Source organism: Chiloscyllium plagiosum, chromosome 38 (assembly GCF_004010195.1).
Source record: "Chiloscyllium plagiosum isolate BGI_BamShark_2017 chromosome 38, ASM401019v2, whole genome shotgun sequence".
Lineage (NCBI taxonomy): Eukaryota > Metazoa > Chordata > Chondrichthyes > Orectolobiformes > Hemiscylliidae > Chiloscyllium > Chiloscyllium plagiosum.
In genome coordinates, this window is record NC_057747.1 from 20696100 (window position 1) to 20720716 (window position 24617).

Genomic DNA, 24617 nt, shown 5'->3' on the forward strand with positions numbered 1-24617 from the left:
GGGATCTTACTGTGCATGATAGGACTGTAATAGTTTCTCATACTGCAGAAGGCTCTGCATTTCAGTGTAATTCACTGTTCAAGATGTTTTGGGCGTGGGATAAGGCATTATATAAATGTGAGCCTTTCCTCCTGGTTCAATTAACTGGATTTAAACCAGTTGTCATATTTTTGCAAAGAAACGTTTAATTTAATACTCCCTCACTTGTCACAACAGTTGTGCAGCTGAATGTATTACAAAACTGTTTTTTAAAAAAAAAGATTTAGTGTTGCTCATCAAAGATGCTGATAACGAGCACAGGATTTTTCAAGTGGCAGCTCCTAATACTAACAACTGGCCACAGGATTCAATATCCCAGCAAGTTGACAAGGTGCAAATGGGCAGTTATATAGTCCCATTCCCAATCATGGTTTATAAGGCTTTAACTTACTGTAACAGCATCTCGTGGAGATTTGGCCAACACTGTAATTGTGCCAAATGCACCATCTTCCATCTGCTAAAGCTGTCAAAACACATCATAGTTGAAGCTGTAATTACTTTAACAGCATTCAGAGTAGCACTAGCTTTGCATATTCAAGAATATTGGTGAGATTAGACTGTATGAATATCATGGTGCCCTTGTTGAATTCCCCCACTAACAACACTCTGGGGTTTACCATTGACCAGAAACTCAAATGGACGTTAAACACAATCGCTAGAAGATCAGGTCAGAGCTAGGAATACTGCAAGAGGTAACTCACCGCCTGATTCCCCAAAGCCTGTCCACCATCTACAAGGCATAAAACAGGTCTGTGATGAATTCCTCCCCAATTGTCTGGATGGGTGCACCTCCAGCAATACTCAAGAACCTTGACATCATCCAGGACAAAGCAGCCTACTGGATTGGCACCACATCCACAAAAATCTATTCTGTCCACCACCGACGCTCAGTCGCAGCAGTGTATACTATCTGCAAGATGCATGGTAGATATTCACCGAAGATCCTTAGACAGCACCTTTCAAACTCATGAGCACTTCCATGTAGAAGGACACCACCACCTGCCAGTTCCCCTCCAAGCGATTCACCACCCTGACTTGGAAATATATCTCCACTCGTTCAGTGTCACTGGGCCAAAATCCTGGAATTCCCTCCCTCAGGGCATTTGGACCTACCTACAGCACATGGAGTGCAGCAGTTCAAGAGGCAGCTCATCACCAACTTCTCAAGGGCAGCTAGGGACAGGCGATAAATACTAGCCCAGCCAGTAACATCCACATACCAAAAGAGAATTTAAAAAAAGCACTTTGGTTATGGTCCGGACGCATGAATTCAAATCCCATCACCTCAACTGGAGAATTTAAATTCAATTTATTAAATAATTCAGGAATGAAACGCCAATATCAGTAACTGTGGCCGTGAACCTACAGGATTGTTTTAAAAACCCATCTGGTTTACTACTGACTGATCAGGAAGGAAATCTTGCCACCTTTTTCTGATCTGGCCTATATGTAACTCAAGACCCAGAGCATTCTGAACTGGTTCAGTAAGTCACTCAGTTATGACCACCACCTTCTCAAAGACAATGAGGGCTAAGCAATAAGCACTAGCCTTGTCACATCCAATGAATGACTAATGAAAGACTAATTACAAGCTACATAGAATGGTATGTAGCTTGTAATTTAACTAAACCACAGACTGAAAGCCTGGCACAATTTGTACACATGGAAAAAGGCATGAGTGTTGACTGTTGTCCCCTACAATTAAATATAGACATGAGGTCATGCCATATGCTGCATGGGACACAACATGATGCCTAATCTCGTCCTGTAGCAGTTTGGGAACAAGTGCAGAAAGAAGGCATTGATCTCCATTGTCAACAGCTTTGAGTTAGTTTTGTCCATTCACACTTCTCATGTTTCTCAACACTTTTAAATGCAAGTTGTTTTGAAGAAAGACAGAAAAATGTGGAAAAGCTTTGGTGCCTGTCAAAGAAGTGTCCAAAAGATGAGGGATTTAAGAGAGTTAAGGAAATACACAAGTGAATCCAGAATATTACTTTCAATTAATTTCCAGGAGCAAGAGAAGGGAACTATTGGGCTTTACAATGGAATGAAGATGTTATGAGTGACCCATCACTGGTAACTATCACAGCCTGAGTGCTACTTTAGTGGAGGCATTGACCAATGGCCTTCTTCAGTCAGGGCATTGAGTATAGAATTGAGAAGTTATGTTGCAGTTATACAGGACGTTGGTGAGGCCACATTTGGAGTATTATGTTCAGTTTTGGTCACCTTCCTATAGGAAGGATGTTATTAAACTGGAAAGAGTGCAGAAGAAGTTTACAAGGATGTTGCCAGGACTCAATGGTCTGAGTTATAAGGAGAGGTTGGATGAGCTAGGACTTATTTCTTCAGAGCATAGGAAACTGGGGGAGGACTTTGTAGAAGTGTGTAAGATCATGAGAGGCATGGATAGGGTGAACGCACTCCGTCTTTTTCCCAGGGTTGGGAAATCGAGGAATAGAGGACATCAGTTTTAAGATTAGAGGGGAAAGATTAAAAGGGAACCTGAGGGGCAACTTTTTTCACACAGAGGGTGGTATGCAAATGGAATGAGCTGCCAGCAGAAGTGGTTGAGACATGTACATTATCAACATTTAAAAGGCATTTGGACAAATACTTGGATAGGAAAGGATTAGACGGATATGGGCCAAGTGTAGAGAAATAGGGTTAGCATTGATGGACATTTGGTCAGAATGGACCAGTTTGGGCCAAAGGGCCTGTCTCTGTGCTGTAGGACTCTATGACTCTGAATCGCACAAAGTTCATTTCCAGAGCTTGATGGGTAAAGGTGTGTTCTCTGCCCTTTGGATTAAGGATTTGTAGTATAGAAACTGGCCATTCAGTCCACCTGACCTAAACCAGTGTCCATTCTCCAAAGGAACCTGCTCTCAACCTATTTCATTTCACCCTATTGATATAACTTGATATTTCTTTATTTTTCATGTACTTAGCTGGCTTCTCCTCAAATGTGTCTACACTGTTCACCTTTTAATGGCTCTCTGAAATAGCTTTGGATTAGTACATCCCTGCATTAATCTGCACACTGCATTCAAATCATCAGGCGTGCAGTCTCTAGGAGACAGAGCTTCATACTAAGTGAAAGCAAAACCACACCGCTGTCCCCTTTATCTTTTCCCTCTCCCTTTTGTCTAGTCACCCTGTTCTAGATCTAGGGGGCATAGCCTCAAACTAAGGAGGAGCAGGTTTAGGACTGAGATGAGGAGGAACTTCTTCTTCGAAAGGGTTGTGAATCTGTGGAATTCCCTGCCCAGTGAAGCACTTGAGTGCTGCCAGGTTGAATGTTTTTATGGCAAAGATAGATTTTTGAACAGTAAGGGAATTAAGGGAATGGAGATCGGGTGGATAAGTCCACGAAAAGATCAGCCGTGATCTTGTTGAATGATGGAGCAGGCTTGACATGCCAGATAAAGGGCTTTTGCCCGAAACATCGATTTTCCCGCTCTTCGGATGCTGCCTGACCTGCTGTGCTTTTCCAGCACTGCTCAAATCTTGACTCTAATCTCCAGCAACTGCAATACCTACCTCTGCCTTGACAGGCCAGATGGCCTACTCCTGCTCCGATTCCTTATGTCCCTGTCTCCCCCGACTCTGACAAGAGCTGCTTATTCTCCTTTATTCCCTACTACAGCACATGGACTGCAGTGGTTCAAGAAGGCAGCTCCACCATCACCTTCTCAAGGACAAGTAGTGAGGGTCAATAAGGGTTCTAACAATGCCTATGTCACATGAGCGAATTTTTAAAAATATAAATGTGGCCTATGTTGCGCAGACTCTAGCTGCATCTGATGGCTAAGACTAATGCTTGCAAACTGTGACCCATAAACAGTCTGGTTTAGTTCTGAAAGTTGACGTTTCCCTATTTGTTTCAGGGTCCACTTGCCTTCAGCAAACATGGTTACTGAAGCACAACTCTTCAGAGCTTTCACTCATCCTCTGAAAGAATTAAATAGAGCGAGGTCTCTGAGGGATGGAATTGATTCCTCTTCATCGGCCTCTCCATTGGCCGCTCTCAACCCTTTTTATTCACTCCTGGGATGAGGGTGTCACTGGCTAAACCATGTATTGCCTGTCCCTAATTGCCCAGAGGGCAGCTATGAGTCACCCAGTTTGCTGTGGGTCTGCAATGGCCCATGTTGGCTAAACTGGTTAAAGACAGCAGCTTCCTTCCCTAAAGGATGTTAGTGAATAAGATGGATTTTACTGACAATTGCCAGTGGTTTTATGATCATTATCAGACTCTTAATTCCAGATTTGTTTTGTATTGAATTCAGATTCCACCATCTGCCACAGCAGGATTCGAACCTGTGTCCCCAGAGTTCAGATGGACAGCTTGAGGCATGGGAAGGAGATTATCTGGTGGGCTGGCTCCTTGTAAAGTCTATCCAATTAGACCCACGTTCCTGCCTTTCCCAAAACAGGATCGCTATATCCCTCTGCCAGATACTTATCCAGTTCCCTTTAGATCCATCTTAAATGCAGTGTATTTCAGCTCAGAATTCACTGTGTATAAAAAAAGCTCCTCATTCTCTCCTTCTCTCCCTGTTCTTTTAGCAATCACTGTACATCTGTCTTGTTGTAGTTACTGAAATTCCTGCCAGTGGGGCTAGTTCTCCCAGTGTATTCCACCAAAAATGCCTCAAAATGCATTTGTATATCTGTTTATTTACCACAGTGGTTTGACACTGTTGGGGCATCTTCAGATCAAGGCCAGCTCACTCTCAGCTGCCACTTTAAACATTAAATCTAATGCATCTGTCTAACTCTGTCACCAGTTTCTCACATTTATTTCTAAATGGGTTTAATTAATATTTAATGACTTCTGTAAAGCTGCGGGTGCATAACCTGGTTATTACTCATTGCCTGTCAGCATAATGGTCCATATTGCTTTTGTATGTGCCGATCGTAGATTGACACTTTTAGCTTTCACAGGTAATGGGCAAGTTTAAAGGGTTTACAATAATAATCCAAGATTGCTAAGTGTCATAGAATCTTGAGACCTTTACGTGACCTTGTGTCTCAAGCTTCTTCTTTCAACTTTCTGAATGCACTACGTTCAGACTCAGAACTTCTTTAATTCACTCATGGGATGTGGGCACCTGTAGCTGAAGCCAGCATTTATTGCCCATCCCTGATTGCAGCCACATTGCTGAAAGTTTGAATTCACATGTAGCCCCAGACCAGGTAAGGGCAGCAGCTTTCTTCCTTAAGAAGCATTAGTGAACCAAATGAGTTTTTCTGACAATCAACAGTGGTTTCATGGTTATCATTAGACCCTTAATTACAGATTCTTCACTGAATTCAAATTTCACCATCTGCCACGGTGAGGTTCGAACCCAGGTCCCCAGAACATTAGCTGAGTTTCTGAGTTAATAGTTTAGTGATAATACCACCTAGTGGACATTCAGCCCATCATGTCTGGTGTTCTGATGCCTTGACTATCAGCTTTTTTACAACTATCTTCCTCCATGTATTTCCCTACATTCTTTAAAAGCCATGACCATGTAGTCCTGGATTTGAGACACACATATGTTAGTCTGTCCTGTAGCTCCTCTTTGTATGTAAGTCAATTTCCATTCTGCTCTGGAAAGACATTGCTGTCCCTTCACTGGTGCTGGGTCAAAATTCCAGAATTCCCTCTTGAACAGCTCTGTGCATATCCACACATTATCTATGATGCCCCTATTCTTCAAGATGGCAGCTCACCACCATCTTCTGGAGAATGGGTAACAGATGCTGGCCAGTCAGCGATGCCCACAGCCCATGAACAAATGTATTGAAAATGCAAGGAGGTCATTCTACCCACTGTGTCCACCCCCCTCCTCCATAACTCACTTTATCCCCACTGACATTTTTTCCTAATTTGTGTGGGAGTGCAAATATGATTAAATCTTCTTCTCCCATCCTTTCAGTCGAGACAACAATCCACAATGTACCGGTGTGCAGCATTAAAAGAATTTTCCTTTAGCTGTCTTATATTTTGATCACACCCACTCCCTCCCATCAGTGTGTTATTTGTGTGAGTTTGCTGTCAGCACAGCTGACCTACTTTTCTTTTTGCGACTCACACCTACCATTAACACCTACTTTTTCATCTGTATCAATTTAGGACTGAGATGAGGAGAGATTTTTTCGCGCAGAGAGTGGTGAGCCTGTGGAATTCACTGCCATAGAAAGCATTTGAGGCCAAAACATTGAATGTTTTCAAGGAGTAGTTCGATGTCGTTCTTGGGGCTAAAGGGATCAAAGGGTGTGAGGAACTATGTTGATGATCAGTCATGATCTTTTGAGTGGTGAAGCAGGCTCGAAGGGCCGAATGGCCTACTCCTGCTCCTGTTTTCTGTGCTTTTAAGTGGACATAAAAAATCTCATGATTTTATTTCAGAGCATTCTTGGAGAACTATCTCTGATGCCCTTATTCTTCAATCAAAATTCCCTGCTCTTGCCCTTATTTTCCATGTTACAAAAGGATGTTTATCAAAAACTATGCTTCTGTTTTGTTTTTTTCTTTCCTTGCATCAGGTCACTGATAGATTCTATTCTGATTCCAAACCCTCAATACCTTTTACTTTACCATATTTTCTGATGAGCTGAACCCACACAGTGAAGGACATATCAATATAGCAGTCACTGTATTTCACTGTACCTCATCATTGAGAAGTCTTGGTAATGAGCTCGTCCACTAAATTGACAAGTACCTTGTTTGGATCAAGCCCAAATAGTTTGTCTTTATTTGATGCCCTGATCATTGACTTTGAGGGAGAGCAATAGGCAGTGTGCCAAAAGAGAAACGAGTTTAATTCTGGTGTTGCGTTCTATGACATGGCACTGATTTGTTGCAATTTTGAGCAAATGCTTCAATGTTAAGGAATGGAATATCACAGCTGGATACTTAATCCCACAGGGTTCGCAGGTACTCCTGGTTATCTGTCCCCAGAGGTTTTGAGAAAAGATCCATATGGAAAACCAGTTGACATCTGGGCATGCGGTGAGTGAAACTGTCTGCAATGTAACCCAGAGGGTTTGGAGGTAATGGATCTTCAAAGATAGCTTGACTGTCCCCGGTAACTTCCACAGGCACTCGTGCGGCTTTGAATGATGGGTTAGAACATTGAACATAGAAGAATACAGCGCAGTACAGGCCCTTCGGCCCTCGATGTTGCACCGATCCAAGCCCACCTAACCTACACTAGCCCACTATCCTCCATTTGCCTATCCAATACCTGCTTAAATGTCCATAATGAGGGAGAGTCCACCACTGCTACTGGCAGGGCATTCCATGAACTCACGACTCGCTGAGTAAAGAACCTACCCCTAACATCTGTCCTATACCTAACCCCCTTAATTTAAAGCTATGCCCCCTCGTAATAGCTGACATCCTTCCTATAGTATGGCGACCAAAACTGCACACAATACTCCAGATGTGGCCGCACCAGATTCTTATACAACTGCAACATGACCTCAGGACTCCGGAACTCAATTCCTCTACCAATAAAAGCCAATACGCCATATGCCTTCTACACCGCACTATTTACCTGGGTGGTTGAGGGTGGCTGGATAGCTGATTTGCAACGTGGCATGTTGCCAACACCATGGGTTCAATTCCCACACCACCTGGGTTTACCATGAAGGATTCTCCTTCACCTGAGGCACAGTGACCCTCTGGTTAAACCACCACCAGTAATCTCTCTCTCATAAACAGAGCTAGCCTTTGGTCTCTGGGTTTTTGGCAACTACACTAAGGGTGGGTTGATTCACAAGCTGGTTAAAACAAATTGGAAACGTTTTTGGAAGCCCTGAATTAACTCCCGTGTTGTTCAGAGTAGGGCAAGAGTTTTAATTTATATCCACACATAAAAACTTTCAATAAGTATGGAAGTTAGCTCGCTGTGCTTGAAGGTTTTTTTAAGACATTTCGTCACCATACTAGGTAACATCATCAGTGAGAGCCTCCAGTGAAGTGCTGGTGGTATGTCCCACCTCTCTATTTATAGATCTTCGTTTCTTAAGGTGGATGATGTCATTTCTGGGTTTTTTTCATGGGAAGGTAGATAGGATCTTAATTGATGGAATTGTGGTTAGAATGCAATGCCTCTAAGAATTCTCGTGCATGCCTTTGTTTTGCCTCTTCTAGGATGTTTGTGTTGTCCCAGTCAAAGTGGTGTCCTTTTTTATCTGTATGTATAGAAACTAGTGATAGTGGGTCCTGTCTTTTGGTGGCCAGCTGGTATTCATGTATCCTGGTGGCAAGTATCCTGCTTGTTTGTCTGATGTGGTGTATTTTACAGTTCTTGCATGGTATCTTGTAAATGTATGGTATCTTTTAAACATCCTAGGACAGGTGAAACAAAGGCATGCACAAGAGTTCTTAGAGGCATGGCATTCTAACCAGAACTGCATCAATAAACACATCGATTTAAACCCTATTTACCTAGTGTGGTGACAAAACATCTGAAAACAAACCTTCAAGCTCAGCAAGCTAACTTACATACTTATCATCAACTTGAGCCACAAATCTTCTCAAAAATCGCTAATAAAAAGTTTCAAATTCGATAAATGAGTAGGCTATTTGCCCCGTCCAACCTGCTCTGCCATTCTTAACTGTTCTGATCCTCAGATCCACGTTCCTGCCTACCCCTAGCGTCACTCGTTCTGTTTTTATCTATCTCTGCCCTTAAAGTTATTCATCTCCACCATCTCTCTGGGCACGAGTGTTCCACTCAACTGAGAAAAACAGTCCCCTCACCCACTTACGCCCACATGAACTCTTGGCATGTCCACTGTATGGAACCATGGACACTTTACGTGTGCAGCCCCAATCTGTGATTCTTGATAGTGGGAAACACAGAGGTGAAGCATATAAAATAAGGCAGCAAGATGTAACTTGATGAGTTCTGTCTGACAGATTAATGCTCACACATTGCTATTCATTTGTAATTTATTTCAGGCGTCATTCTCTACATATTATTAGTTGGCTATCCTCCCTTTTGGGATGAGGACCAGCATAAGCTCTATCAACAAATTAAAGCCGGCGCTTATGATGTGAGTAGAAGCAAACTTCAGGTTGATTGTCTTATCTTCCGAGACTGGCGTTTCTTAATCTGATAGAACTGTAAATTATTTTTTGGGTCTTAAAATCCTGTATTACTGATCTGGGAGCAGGAGAGAGGCTGATCATGTCTCTGCAGTTGTTGTCATAAATAAAATCTCCGGGTTATTAATAAAACATATTTTAAATGTGCAGCCTGTAAATGATATAAGAGGTGACTATGCAGCTTACTATAACTCATAGGGGTCACATTGTTATAAAGTTGTTCAGTCAGCCTCACCAGTTGGAAGCAATTGTCCTTTCTCCCTCTGGGTTCAACATAAAATTTTATGAATGGAAATTTTGCTCGTGTTTTCAAACAATTTGGCACACCATTCTTAAAGCTCATGAAAATGAATAAGCTGAGACATCAGAGAATCATAAAGCACAGAAGGTCAACATTCAGCCCATCAAAACCAATGCTGCCCCTCTGAACAAGTTATTCAATTACATTCACTCTCCTGCACTTTTTCTGGTTGTTCCTGCGTTTTTGGCTTCTTTTTTCAGGTTGCCTTCCAATTCACCTTGGAACCTGCCTAGAATAGAACTAGCCTCCATCTGTGCACTGCTCCAGATCTTAGCAATTGGCTGCATTTAAGAAATTCTCTTCATCCAACCCTTGGTTCTTCTGCCAATATCTTGTGTAGATCTTCAAATTGCCAGTGAAAACAGTTTCTCCAAATGTACTCTTTTCAAAACACTCATAATTTTATATTTTTCTATTAAATTTCTCTATAATTGTATTGTTTTCAGAATAATTCCAGCTTCTGCAGTCTTTCCACCTAACTGAAGTCCTACCCATCATTCATACAAGTCCTACCCTGTATCCTAACCCATCATTCATACAAGTCCTACCCTGTATCCTACCCATCATTCATACAAGTCCTGCCCTGTATCCTACCCATCATTCATACAAGTCCTACCCTGTATCCTACCCATCATTCCTACGTGTGAATTTAATGCCATATGTCAGTTGAGGTTTAAAGTTAGCCCTTGCACCTCAAGGTCCCATGTGCTGTACTATCATTGTCACAATAGGCCACTGAGTGCCTGCCAGGTTCGCTGTGGTGTGGTGAGACACAGAATAAAGATCACTCTCTGCCTTACTCTTACAGTATTCCTCAGAATGGCACCGCCTGTATTAAAGTGACATTTGTCCACTTAGCCGATGAGGTTATTCTAAGCAAAGCTCGTCAAACCAGAATAACTGTGGGCCATAATCCCAACAAAATATGCCTAAAGTGGGGTGACTTCTATGTTGGTGGGTCCAGCACAGGCAGCATAGAGGCAGTGGAGGTCTCCCTTGAGACTAGGTATCACATGAACGGGGTCGAAAAACTGAAAAAATGTCATTATTCATCAGCCATTATTTATCTGACTTTGCAAGTGCCATGTATAATCATTAATGCCCCATTTTCAGTTGTTCTGAGGCAAGAAAAAGTATATTCCTTTCTAGTGCAATAAAAAGGCACATTTAAAACTGAGAGTCTGAGAAAAACAGAAGTTTCAAAGGAAGAGTCACCGGACCCAAAACATTAACTCTGATTTCTCTCCATCGATGCTGCCAGACCTGCTGAATCTTTCTGTCAATTTCTGCTTTTGTTCCTGATTTGCAGTGTCTGCAGTTCTCTCAGATTTTGTCAGATATTCTGAACTTTTTAACTTCCTTATTTTTCGAATTTATTCACAGGACCTTTAATTCTGGGGCATTTATTTCTTGACTAATTTTTTTTTGTTTCTTAAGAATTTGATCTTAAGCATCTGTACCTTTGTATCTACGGTGGCGCTGTATTGCAGTGACCGTGAACTTTATATTGTACAATTTGTCTGTACATGTGACAATAAAGCTAGTTCAATTCAAAATGTGGGCCTTTGTTTCTCACAATACTCTCCTAACCACAAGACAGAGGAGTTGACTCTATTTGTTTTCAGTGCATGTTTCAATTTTTGTTTGTTATAATCTGTTTTCCTAATGTCAAGTCACTTAAAACAAAACTGAGCAGTTGGCAAGGGTTTAGATTATTCACTCCTGCCACAGGAAACTGGAAAAATGTCGTTATTCATCAGCCATATGATTTATCTGACTTTGCAAGTGCCACGTATAATCATTAATGCCGCATTTTCAGTTGTTCTGAGGCAAGAAAAAGTATATTCCTTTCCAGTCAAAAGTGTAATGCTGGAAAAGCACAACAGGTCAGGTAGCATCTGAGGAGCAGGAGAATCAATGTTTTGGGAATAGCCCTTCATCAGGAATGAGGCTTGTGGGTCAGGGCTGAAAGATAAATGGAGGGTGTTGGAGTTGGGGGGGAAAGGTAGCTGGGAAAGCAATAGGTAGATGAAGGTGAGGGAGAAGGTGATAGGTAAGAGGGAGGGCAGTGATGGATTTGTCCGGAGTGTGGTGGCGAGTTGGAGACTTGCGACTGGGATAATGTGGAGGGAGGGGAAATGAGGAAGCTGTGTGATTGCAGGGTGCCAAGGCAGAATTTGAGGCATTCCTCCTTCAGGCATTGGGTAGTAACGGTTTGGCAGTGGAGGAGGTCCAGGACCTGCATGTCCTTGATGGAGTGGAAGGAGGAGTTGAAATGTTCAGCCATGGGGCGGTGGGGTTGGTGGGTATGGGTGTCCCAGAGGTGTTCTCTGAAACAATCCGCAAGAAGGTGTCCTGTCTCCCCGATGTAAAGAAGACTACACTGGGTGCAATGGATGCAGTAGATGACATTGGAAGAGGTACAGGTAAATTTCTGACAGATATGGAAGGATCCCTTGGGGCCTTCGGCAAAGGTGAGGGGTGTAGTGTGAGTGCAGGTTTTGCACGTCCTGTGGTGGTAGGGATAGGTGCCAGGAGTGGTGTGTGCACGCCGACACCACTCCCATGACCTCTGTCCAAGGGATCCTTCCACATCCGTCAGAAGGTTACCTGTACCTCTACCAATGTCATCTACTGCATCCATGTGGACTGAACGAAGGAGTCGCAGATGGAATGGGGTGGGGAGGGAAATATATCTCTGGTAGTGGGGTCCTTTTGGAGGTGGCGGAGGCTGATGTGTTGTATGCGGAGGTTGGTGAGGTGGAAGGTGAGGACCAGGGAGTCTGTCTTTGTTGCATTGGGAGGGGTAGGGTTCAAGGGTGGTGGTGTGTGAAGTGGAGGAGATGTGCTGGAGGGCATCGACAAACAGGCAGGCATAGCTGGGTCCCATGCGGGTGCCCATGGCTACCCCTTTGGTTTGGCGGAAATGGGAGGATTGGAAGGAGAAGTTGTTGCCTGCCTGTTTGTCAGATATGTGGAACAGTCCATCTTCCACAGTTACACCGGCACCACCCCCCACCTGTTCCTCCTATACATTGATGACTGTATCAGCGCCACCTCATGTTCCCACGAGGAGGTTGAACAGTTCATCAACTTTACCAACACCTTCCACCCCCCGACCTCAAATTCACTTGGACCATCTCGGACACCTCCCTCCCCTTCCTGGACCTCTCCATCACCGTCTCTGGTGACCGACTAACCACAGACATATACTACAAGCCCACCGACTCCCACAGCTACCTAGACTACACCTCCTCCCACCCTACCTCCTATAAAAATGCCATTCCTTATTCCCAATTCCTCCGTCTCTGCCACAACTGTTCCCAGGATGACCAATTCTACCTCAGAAAGTCCCAGATGGCCCCCTTCTTCCACGATTGCAAATTCCCTTCCCAAGTGGTTGACGATGTCCTCTAGCGCATCTCCTTCATTTCACTCACCACTGCCCTTGAACCCTACCCTTCCCAACACAACAAGAACAGAACCCCCTGGTCCTCACCTTCCACCCCACCAACCTCCGCATACAATGCATCATCCTCCGCCATTTCCGCCACCTCCAAACGGACCCCACACCTGAAGTATATTTCCCTCCCTACCCCTATCAGCGTTCCAAAAACACCATTCTCTCCACGACTCCCTCAACAGGTCCACGCCCCACTCCTGGCACCTTTCCCTGCCACCGCAGCAAGTGCAAAACGCATGCCCACACCACTCCTCTCACCTCAGTCCAAGGCCCCAAGGGATCCTTCCACATCCGTCAGAAATTTACTTGTACCTCTACCAATGTCATCTACTGCGTCCATTGCACCCAGTGTGATTTTCTCTACATAAGGCAGACGAATGCCTTCTTGCGGATCATTTCAGAGAACATCTCTGGGACACCCGCACCCACCAACCCTACCGCCCCGTGGCTACTCTTCAACTCCCCCTCCCACCCCATCAAGGACATGCAGGTCTTGGGCCTCCTCCATTGTCAAACTGTTACCACCTGACGCCTGGAGGAGGAACACCTCATGTTCTGCCTTGGGACCCTGCAACCACACGGGATAAATGTGGACTTCAATAGCTTCCTCATTTCCCCTCACCCCAACATTATCCCAAGCCTCCCACTCTGCACTGCCCTCTGGACCTGTCCATCACTCCTCCCTCTGACCTATCATCTTCTCCCTCACCTTCATCCACCTATCGCTTTCCCAGCTACCTTCCCCCAAACCCACCCCCTTCCCATTTATCTGTCAGCCCTTCGGCTCTCAAGCCTATTTCCTGATGAAGGTCTTATGCCTGAAATATCGATTCTCCTGCTCCTCGGATGCTGCCTGACCTGCTGTGCTTTTCCAGCACTACACTCTCGACTCTGGGCTCCAACATCTGCAGTCCTCACTTTCTCCCATAATCCTTTCTAATGCAGTAAAAACATACATTTAAAATTGCATTTATCTGATACATACTGAACAAATTAGATTTTTGAAAATTGATTTACGCAGTGTGTATTATTAAGATGAATTAATGACATATTATAATTGCAAAAAATGAAAGATTACTTCAAAATTTGCTACAAATTACATGGATTGCCTTATAAATCATTCTGAATCCCAAATGGTTAGACCATCATTCAGTAAATTTTAATACTTTTTCTTTGTAAGAGGACTGGATCATCAGAATGAACAGGCATCACTCAACCCTATCAATCATTCTATCTCTAGAATTTTCTAAGCCTACTTGAGAGACCCTCTACAGTAACCTCCCCCACCAGTCATCTGCCCTTAGCAAAATCCCTCTGAATTACTTGAATTTTTAATTGTATTTAAATATTTTTGCTATTGTTAACCATTATTCAGTGGTGGCATTGTCACTGTCTTAAAAAATATTGCTGGATCATCCTTAAGGCTTTCACAAGGATAATGAGCCAAATTGCAGTTGCTCCCTCACATTTCAAAGTCATTGTACCCAGAATCATCTTTGGTGCTTACTTCAGTAATATTATTCAGTAATTATTTGAGAGTAATATTGTTTCCTATAATGTAATGCGCACATAGTTCTTTGATTTGATTTATTTTTGTCACATGTACCTCAGTACAGTGAAAAGTTTTGTTTTGCATGCAGTACAGGCAGCTCATACCATACAAAATGCATCAGGGTAATAGAACAGAGCGAGAAATACAATGTTACTGCTGCAGAGAAGGAGCCCAAAGAGTGAGATTAGCATTAAATTTGAAATTCCACATGAAATGTGGGAAAGACCCAATATCTCCACAAAGCAACCTGGAACCCTAGAATCCCTACAGTGCGGAAATAGCCCATTTGGCTCATCCCCGTCTGTACCAAAACTCAGAAGAGTTTTCCAGCCTGACGCAGACCACCCCACCTCCGCATTATCCCTGTAACCCAGCATTTCCCATGGCTAATCCTCCTAAACTGCTCATCTGTGGACTCCATGGGGTGCTTCAGCATGACCAATCCAACTGACTGCCACATCTTTGGACTCTCTTGTTGATTTACCCTCTCTCACTCTTTTATCTAATTAATACCTTGCGTGCTAATTATTTATCTAATTAATACCAGTGGAGTGCTGCTGTATCCAGAACTTTGTCTTACTGGTCTTGTATATGTTTCACTTATTCATTTTTAGTTAGTGGAACGGTTTTAGGGGGAAAAAATGTATGTAATAAAAGTGAGAAACCAAGGGTTATTTTTAAAATTAAAAGCAACCTCTAGCTATTGCTCTGTAATCTAGAAGCGCATTGCAGTGCTACAGCACTGCAGTCCCACAGGATTTTCAGCCCTTTGTCAGGGAATGGTGAACTTGTGAATGAGGTGTCACTGTAGCACTCTTGTGTTTTCTCCTCTCACAGGGTCAGCTCGACACTGACATGCAGACAGATAATGTCCTTCAGTGAGCATTCCCACACCTCGGCCCATTGCTCTCAAATCATTCCCAATTTGGTCAGGATGTTACGATGTTGGCAGAAATTCTTGCTGCAATCTAAGGGGCGAATGCAAAGGCTTTTTGTTGGCAGTGAAACTGATGCTCAGAGGGAAAGGTCAAGCTGGGCAGAGGCTTAAAAAGTGAAGAAAAGGAACAAATTATTTTCTCCCGCTGTGCAATCGGGCAAAGAATTTAAAACATATACACAAATCTAGAAATGACTGCAGATGAGATGATCGAATAATAGTTAGCACATTTGTGTGACCTTCTGTCTGTTGTTGTAAGGCAGGTACTAACCTATTTTCACAGAAGTGGGTTAAAGTACCAATCCAACAAAGATGTATCAATTTTCCTGATGTCTTTGGCAGCAGTCCTTTCTAATTTTTTTCTCTAAGCAGCAATATTTGGCAAGCCGACAACAGCGCTTAGGAGAAAAATGTGAAGAAATAGCCACGCTGGAGAAAGACATAATTAATTCAAATTTCTGTCTGGTATTTTGATAAGAGCAAAATGTTTCTCTTACCTGTACCTTTCTCTGTGTCACAAAGAATTACCTGTCCGTTTCACTCCTCTGAGACATTAAGCCATTCTACTTGAATGGAGCTGCAGTTTCACAAATCAGTGAGCATGCTAACTATTGCCCCGTGTTGGGATCGCAGAATTGTTACGGAGCAGAGAGAGGCCATTTGGCTCATTGTATTTGTACTAGCTCTCTGAGCATTCTTGTTTATGCTAATCTCCCTGTAAGTTGTTTCTATTTAAATACAGTACAACCTCAATTATCTGAACATCAATTATCCGAACTTAGGATTTATCCGAACAAGATCTCGCAAAAACGGCATTAGGCAACACAGCATACAGTGATCAGTTAACGGCATTATGGCATGAATTACCAGATAACCGAGAAGTGTTCGGATAACTGGCACTCATAAATTGCTACTTGTTCACAATCAGATCGATTATCCAAAATAAACTCCCCGCCCCTCTTGTTCAGATAATCAAAGTTCTGCTGTAATCATTTAATGCCTGTCTTGAGTGCCCCAGTTGAGCTTTCCTCCACTGCACTTCAGGACAGTATGTTCCAGAGACCTATCTCCACCACACTCCCATATTCCTGTGCAGATCTCTCAAAGGGCAGCCTGCTCTGTGCAGTCAAAGGAGTTTGACTGTGAACCACCCCAATAGCCTGTGTTAGTGGAACCACAATGATCCCTCAGTCAATGTAAGACATCAGTTTGAACTATACCTCCCCCACTTTCTCAACTCTTCATTGTCCTGTCTCCTTTCACACTTCCTTCGCTCAATACAAACAAGTAGACAAAAGGCAAAGACCTCACCGACATATTCACCAGAATCCCCGTAGAGGCTGAATTCTAAATGTATCCGTTTGAACTAGATTCAAATTTAGGTTGATATTTTCTAAGCAACGTGTTCAGAGATGTTATGACACACATCTGGAGCAGATGGGATTGAGCCCAAGTCCTTTAAAAATATATGGCTGAGAGAGAAGTAGGATATTCCAGTTCATTGCTGTGCTCAACTCTCCACCTCACTCATCTGGCATTGATTCAATGGACCAAATGACCTTCGGTGCAGTAATAACTTCTGGGTTATCTTTGATCATTCACTTTCAACTTATGCACATGATGCTTGTTATCCATGATTTTTTTTTTAACCCAGAATGTCACTGAGCAGGAAAAGATTCACACTCAATTATATTCCATCTCTTTATAGTTTCCCTCTCCAGAGTGGGACACTGTCACCCCGGAAGCCAAAAATCTGATCAATCAGATGCTGACTATCAATCCAGCCAAAAGGATAACTGCAACAGAGGCCCTGAAACACCCATGGGTTTGCGTAAGTACAAGATACTACCTTTACATTTTAAAATAGTGAATTTTGTTCTGCACCCACTTTAATTTGCGTTGTTACTGACCCTGTATTATGATCGATGTCGTAGAGTCATAGACATGTACAGCATGGAATCAGACTCTTTGGTCCAACTTATCCATACAGATCCAATATCCTAAATGTATCGTCTTATTTGCCAACATTTGTCCCATATCCTTCCAAACCCTTCCTATTTATGTACCCATCCAGATCCCTTTTAAATGCTGTAATTGTACCAACCATCACCACCTTCTCTGGGAGCTCATTCCATACATGCCACCCGCTGCATGAAAGGGTTACCTCTTCTGTCCCTTTTAAATCTTTCCCCTCTCACCTTAAACCTATGGCCTCTAGTTTTGGACTCCCCTACCCTGAGGAAAAGACCTTGACAATTCACCCGATCAATGCCTCTCATGATTTTATAAACCTCTTTAAGGTCACCCCTCAGCCTCCGACACTCCAGGGGAAAACAGCCCCAGCCTGTTCAGCCTCTTCCTATAGCTCAAGCCCTCCAGCCCTGGCAACATTCTTGTAAATTTTTTCTGCATCCCTTCAAGGTTAACATCTTTCCTTTGGCTGACCTCCAGTCAAGCCAATGAAGACATCTTCCAAATAAATCACCTTCCAGTTAACAAAAAAATAGAACTTTTATCACTGATTCCATACTTTCTGCTGGTCCAAAGACCTGGACCCCCCTCCCTAAAACACTGAGGTGGAGCTACACTCCATAGTCAGCTCACCACTATCTTCTCAAAAGCAACCAGGATGGGCAACAAATGCTGTTTTTAGCCAAAGATACCACCATGCCATAAAAGTGCATGAAAATCTTAAAGATGCAGTCTGAAGTAGAGTCATGTGGACTCGAAGCATCATCTCTGCTTCTCTCTCCATTGATGCTGCCAGACACAGATTTTCTTCAGCAGTCCCTGTGTTTGTTTCAAATATTCAGGGCTGTGCACACCTTCAGTTGCATTGATGATTACAAATGGTTGTCAAGATATTCTGAATTGTTCTGTGAACTGTTTCAGAGAACATCTAAGACGCACACAATAAGCAACCCCACTACACCGTGGCCAAACACTTCAACTCCCCCTCCCACTCACCAAGGACGTGCAAGTCCTGGGCCGCCTCCACCGCCAATGCCTGGAGTCACTCAATGCCTGGAGGAAGAACGCCACATCTTCTGCCTTGGGACCCTCCAACTACACGGGATCAATGTCGGTTTCACCAGTTTCCTCATCTCCCCTCCCCCACCTTATCCCGGATGCAATCCTCCAACAGGGCACCGGCCTCTTGAATTGTCCTACTGTTCATCTTCCTTCCACCTATCCACTCCGCCCTCCCCTCTGACACTCTCCTGCTCCTTGGAATGTCAAATAAAAACCAACATAGAAAGAAAATACTGCTAGAAATTTGAAGAAAGTGCTGGAAAAATCTCAGCAGGTCTGGCAGCATCTGTGGATCATGAAACAGTTTATGTTTCAAGTCCAATATGACTCAACTTTTTCTGTTTTAATCGATGATCATTTTGATGTATACTGAATCAAATATCACTTGATATTTTTTCAGCAACGTTCTACTGTAGCATCAATGATGCATCGTCAAGAAACTGTCGAATGTTTGAGGAAGTTCAATGCCAGAAGAAAGCTGAAGGTAAGCTCAAGGTTATACTATATCCATGAGACCATAGAAAACAGCGGAAGATGAAGGAGCAGATCATTATAAAGTATTTAAATGTGTCATCAAATGACGGAACATAGCTCAGTTAACCTGAAACCCAGGCATGTTATTTTGTGATAGATGTATTGCTAACCAGAGTATCGGTTTTCAGAGTTTTCTTTTGTGACATTTACAACACACATACATGATGTCTTCATATTCTTCCCAGCATGCTCTGAGAGATTTCAGGACCTATCACGTAGTGGAGGAAGAACAATATATTAATCTGTCTATAAAATTGTGTCAAATTCGATAATTGCAAATCACTTAAGAGTACCTTTTGAGCAAGTTATCCAACTCCTCCAACAGTTAAAATACTCATGTGCCCACTGTAACAGTTGCCTTATTGAGGAACATTATGATCGTGCATGACTCCAGGCAAAGGCTGCGGGGTAAATAGTCATTTTGTCATACACAATCTGTCCATGAATAATTAAACTTGCCCACTGTGTTCCATTTAGGTCTTCCCCCATTGTCTGATCATTTCACTTTTAGATTTTGAGATGACTTGTCTACTATGCAGTTTAATTCCTTTATTTTAAACTTGTAGTGTAAATGGCATTATGCATTTTGTCCACTTGAAGCTACCATACTCACATATACCAGCAGGGCAAGTCTGGTGAGAGGAGGAGAGAAAGAATTGACCAACCTAATCGTACAGCCTAATTCTAAATGTCTCTTGCTACATACACAGCTGTTTCTGTCTCAAGAACTTCTAGCACATGTCCCATAGTAAAAAGATTTCATGCACTTGAACTAATTTGAAAGCAGAGTTTCAGTCATGTCAAAGGATAAATTAAGCAACACTTCTGATCAGTGGCACAAATTTTGGATGTTTAAGATTCAAGCGGTATGGCTAATCTACAATGATAAGAGGAAAGTAATCCATTAGTATCTTTTTGTTTTAAATAGGCAGTGATTTTAGGGATCGCTTTTGAAATGGTAAAAGTAATATCACACCTTCAGCTAGTACAGCTGCTTATATACATATATCTAGCAAGTAGCTGAGATATTTGGAACCTCAGGGCTCCAAGGCCAATTCTGACCCCCATCAGTAATGAGACTAAAATTGAGTTTCGTTGATGGGGAGAGGGTGGAATGAGAATTCCTGATCACAATAGTTATTCGATGATCCTTGATGAGCATATTCCTTTGAGAATGTTGAAGGAGGACCTTGTTCCTGTTCTTCAAACAACTCCTGGATGTAGGCCGTCTAAGCTCAAAATCAATGGCTTTGGAGAAATAGGGAAGTGATTAAAAGCTGTAAGGATAACTTTACCCCCAAATCATCTGTAGTAAAAAAAATTCCAGCTGGCAAATGGAGCAGGTTCCCAGGAGACTGTAGAAGCAGATCATTTTGATTGCCTTGGTTATTCAAAAATTCCATTGCAAACAACAGAAGGTAATCTAGATGGACCTTCACTACTTTTAATCCAACAATTCCTACCATCCCAATACAGCCTGGTAATGGGTCTGACATTATTAGGTACAAGAAATAGGTCCGCTTCATTACATATTTACTCAGAATTCATTCTAATGAATGATAACTGATAAAATATCATCTACAAGATTGAAGATACAAGAGTCAGAATAGGATATTGCAATGAATTTTTTTTGAAAAAAAGTAAAGTGAAACTCTTTAATTAGTTCCAGCTCAGGCTTTTGATTTGTATCAAAGAATTTACTTTGTATGGTGACTTTCAAAAACTCAGGAATATTCCAACCTAATTTACAGCTAATTGATATACTTTTTCAAGTATTGACTCGTAATACAGGAAATATGACCACCAATTTATACCAATTCTTTTTTTAATCGGTTAAAGGATAAAATGTTGGCCAGGATAACAGGGGGATCTTCCCAGCTCCACTTCAAAATAGTGTTGTAGTATTTTTTTATGTCCCCTGATTAGGGGAGGCGATGGCCTAGTAGTATTATCACCGGACTGTTAATCCAGCGACCCAGATAACATTCTGAGACCCGGGTTCAAATCCCACCATGGTAAAAGGTGGAATTTGAATTCAATAAATATCTGGAGTTAAGAATGACTACTATACATCCATTGCCAATTGTTGAAAAAAAACCCATCTGATTCATTAACAGCCTTTAGGGAAGGAAACTGCCATCCTTACCTGGTCCGGCCTACATGTGACTCTAGATCCACAACAAAGTGGTTAACTCTCAACAGCCCTCTGGGCAATTAGGGATGGGTAATAAATGTTGCCTAGCCAGTGACGCCCTCATTCTGTTAAAGAATTTTTTAAAAATATCCTAACAGACAGTTCCTCAACTGTGCATTGCTGTCTCAGTATCGTACTTTGGGTGGTCAACCTTGATTATTTGAATAAAGTTCTGGAGGGGGATTTAAATTGGAGTTGCTCAATGGTTTAATTGTTCTATTTTGAACAATGTGAATCTGTTTATTGTTGATGCTCACAGTGCTTGCTTAATTAAGTCTGAGTGTGGGCTCAAAGAAAAGGAGACAAAGCTGTACAAAAAGCTGGAAGGCTGAGTGAAAAATTGGAGCAGACAGTTCAAAGCATTGTGAATAAAATCAGTTACACACGCACACATACAATTTATGCGAGGTTTTAAGATATAAAATGTATAACCAAACTCACTGCTTTCAAACTCTGAAATGTATGTTCTACTCACTAAGCCATTGCTGATAGGAATTTTAAAATTCCTCCAACAGCTTAGTTGTTAAAATTATACTTTACCCCCAAAATATTACTTTGACTAGTTTTGGTTAACTCTTGTTAAGGGCTGATTTTGTTTTTGTTCTGTCACATCCTAACAAGATCCTTATTTGTGGAAAGTGGTTCAGGTGTACGAGTAAAAAGTAGCAGATTTGCTAATTGTTCTTTTCCAATTCAGGGTGCTATTCTGACCACTATGCTCGCTACAAGAAACTTTTCAGGTATGTCTCTAAGTCATTCCTTGTATCATATTCTATTATATACAGTGAACGAATTGTACCTAGAATCAGTGATATTAGTGGACAAATTCTTAGTGTGTTTATAAGATAGTCCTTTGTGTTATTTTAACACATGCATTAATCCATTAACATCTGCATTAAAAAGCAGACCAAACCATTTCATCAGTGCTAATTAAGTTTTTGTCCACTAACAGTTATGACAGGAGTTTCTAGGATTATACAAACTTAATTATTTTAAACAACTTATTACATACTGGGAATAAATATTTTCCTCATTAAATAAGGAAGTTGCCAACACTGTTACATTACCCTGTTTTCAAGCAATTCCATAGATGTTCAGATACGTTTTTACAGATAAGCTCGGGAGTAGAGATGTCCTCTTAGAAGCTCAATGGGCTAATTGTCTAGTCCACTAACAGTTTATTCATCAATTGGTAAGGCACACCAGTTAGGAATGATTATTATTTTCAAGCTTTTACTGATTTATGTATGTATTTAACTTATATATGGGATATAGGTGTTCTTGGCAAGGCTGACATTTATTGCCCATCCCTGGTTGCCCCTTGAGAAGATGTTGATGAGCCACTGTCTTAATGTAACAAAAGTGCTTCCACAGTGCTGTTCAGTCGAGAATTCCAGGTGTGTAACCAAGCAGCGACCTAGAAATGCTCTTGGAAATCTGTTTAGGGAGGATACTGCTCCCACATACCTGATGCATTTGTTCTTCTTGATGGTGGAGGTCACAAGTTTGAGACGAAGTAACATTTCAACAAGACAGGAATTTGAATGTTTTGCATCTTGATATCTTTTCTTCTGTTGAACAGCCTGACAGGACTGGCAGAAAGACATGGCTCATCCCTAGATTCCCAAACTTGGAGGCAGTTCTCAAGAACTACCCAGGCATGACTTGCCCTTCCAATTTATCTTCCATTCAGGTCCTTCCCACTTGGAAACAGAATGGCCTCAAACCTGGCCTTGCCCTTACTCTGTCCTCACCACATGGATTGGTCAGAATCCATTATTTTGCTGAATCTGAGCACTTAATGGGTTTATTGCATTTCTCTGGTCGCATTTGCATTTGCGTGCAAGAACTGAGGGAGGCCCACTTGGCCATCTAACCTGGACCACGTTATCCTGGCTGTAACAGAACAGTTAAATACTCCTCCTGCTCCCCAGCCTGCCTACAATCCCCTATCTCAACTACCCATGGACCATCTCACCTCCTTGGAGAAGCAGAAAGCCCAGTATGATAACCCATGGCTGATCAGGGCGAAAATATATCTCAAAATTCAGTTTCTTATGGGGTTGTCCGAATGTCACAAGGAAAAGGAGCAGTAACTGTCTGGGTCTCAGAATGCATCCATGCAAACAACACTGACTGATCACAGTGAATGGGAAACTCCTTGTAGAAGTTTCTCGCAATGTAGCTTTTGGCAATCTTCTCGTGCTTTTCAAAGTCAATGGAAGCAGTTGATTGCCTCACCATTGAGTAATTATATTCATGAGTCCAATCAGGAAATGGTCTTCATGAGAACACACTGACTGCCTTTTTAAACTGAAAGAGGATTCAGCATTAATATTGGTAGGTGCTTTGTATTTGAGGGCAACTGTGTTTGTGAAGTCACTGTTTGGTAAGTCAGGTCTATTCGGGAAAGAATGAGAGCAACAATGTATGCAATGCCTTTTGAGGGAGCAAAGTGTCCCAAGGCATTTCACAAAGCAGAGAAGATGAGCAAGGCGAAGAGAAGGAAATGGCAATTTTGAAGGAATGAGGAACTAAACAGATCTTAAAGCAATGGGAAATCTAAAACTGGCCAGGTTTTTATTCTTTCACAGTTCCCAACTCTATCCCTTGCTCAGATCAGATGCTTGTGAATCCCTCATCTCTGCCTTTGTTACCTCTGCACTATGACTAGTCTGATAAACATCCCAGCTGATGTCACACATCGACTGCCTGTGAATGTGAGTCCCAAACCTCCAATGCTGATGCCCTGACATGCACCGGGTCTCGTTCTACCGTCGCACCTGACCTCATGGAGTCCCCAGAACTGGCGATACATGCAATTTAACATTCTCAACTTAGTTTTCAAACCCCTACATGTTCTCTGATTTGTGTATTTCTGTAATCTTCACCAGACTCTGAATGATCTTGAAATCTCTGTGTTCCTTCTATTCTGCCACATTCCCTACTTTTAATCGTACCAGCCCTTGCTCCCCTCTACCAGCCAGAAATGGCAGCTGCACCTTTGGTTTATTCGGCTCTAAGCTCTGGAATTCCCTCCTTATACTCCTCCATGTTCTCCTTGCTTTTTAAAAACTCCCTCTTTGACCAAGCACTCAGTGTAACATCACCTTACATGCTACGGTGTTAAACTCTAGCTTTATGATGTTTCTTCCGAGTGCTTTGGAGGGTTTCACTATGCTAAAGATACTATATAAATGTAAGTTGTTATTGCCACTACAGCAGCCTGTGTAAATGATGGATGGTGAGTGTTAAAATGCATTTACTGTGCGTTTGTATACATAAAACCAGGTAAATTCCCCCAAGAAAGTGGACCCTTTCAGAAAGCCACCTGATGCTGATAGATATTACATTTGTACAGGTGTAGAGCAGGAGTTTTCCGTTTAAAGATCAGTTGAATTGGTAACACTGCAGAATTCTAAATCTTCCCTATCGTAGCACCATGCAGA

The 24617-nt window shown here is 42.3% G+C and overlaps 1 protein-coding gene across 9 annotated transcripts in view; it reads left to right on the forward strand.

The window, feature by feature from the left end:
• The window catches only part of camk2g2 (calcium/calmodulin-dependent protein kinase (CaM kinase) II gamma 2), a 359232-nt gene that overhangs the window by 258226 nt on the left and 76389 nt on the right, over nucleotides 1–24617 (forward strand). For all 9 annotated transcript variants that reach the window (XM_043679064.1, XM_043679069.1, XM_043679065.1 and 6 more), the window contains exons 8-12: nucleotides 6965–7048; nucleotides 9008–9102; nucleotides 17116–17238; nucleotides 18841–18924; nucleotides 21866–21908. In XM_043679064.1, the coding sequence (XP_043534999.1) occupies nucleotides 6965–7048; nucleotides 9008–9102; nucleotides 17116–17238; nucleotides 18841–18924; nucleotides 21866–21908 (429 nt within the window). The remainder of the gene's footprint in view (nucleotides 1–6964; nucleotides 7049–9007; nucleotides 9103–17115; nucleotides 17239–18840; nucleotides 18925–21865; nucleotides 21909–24617) is intronic.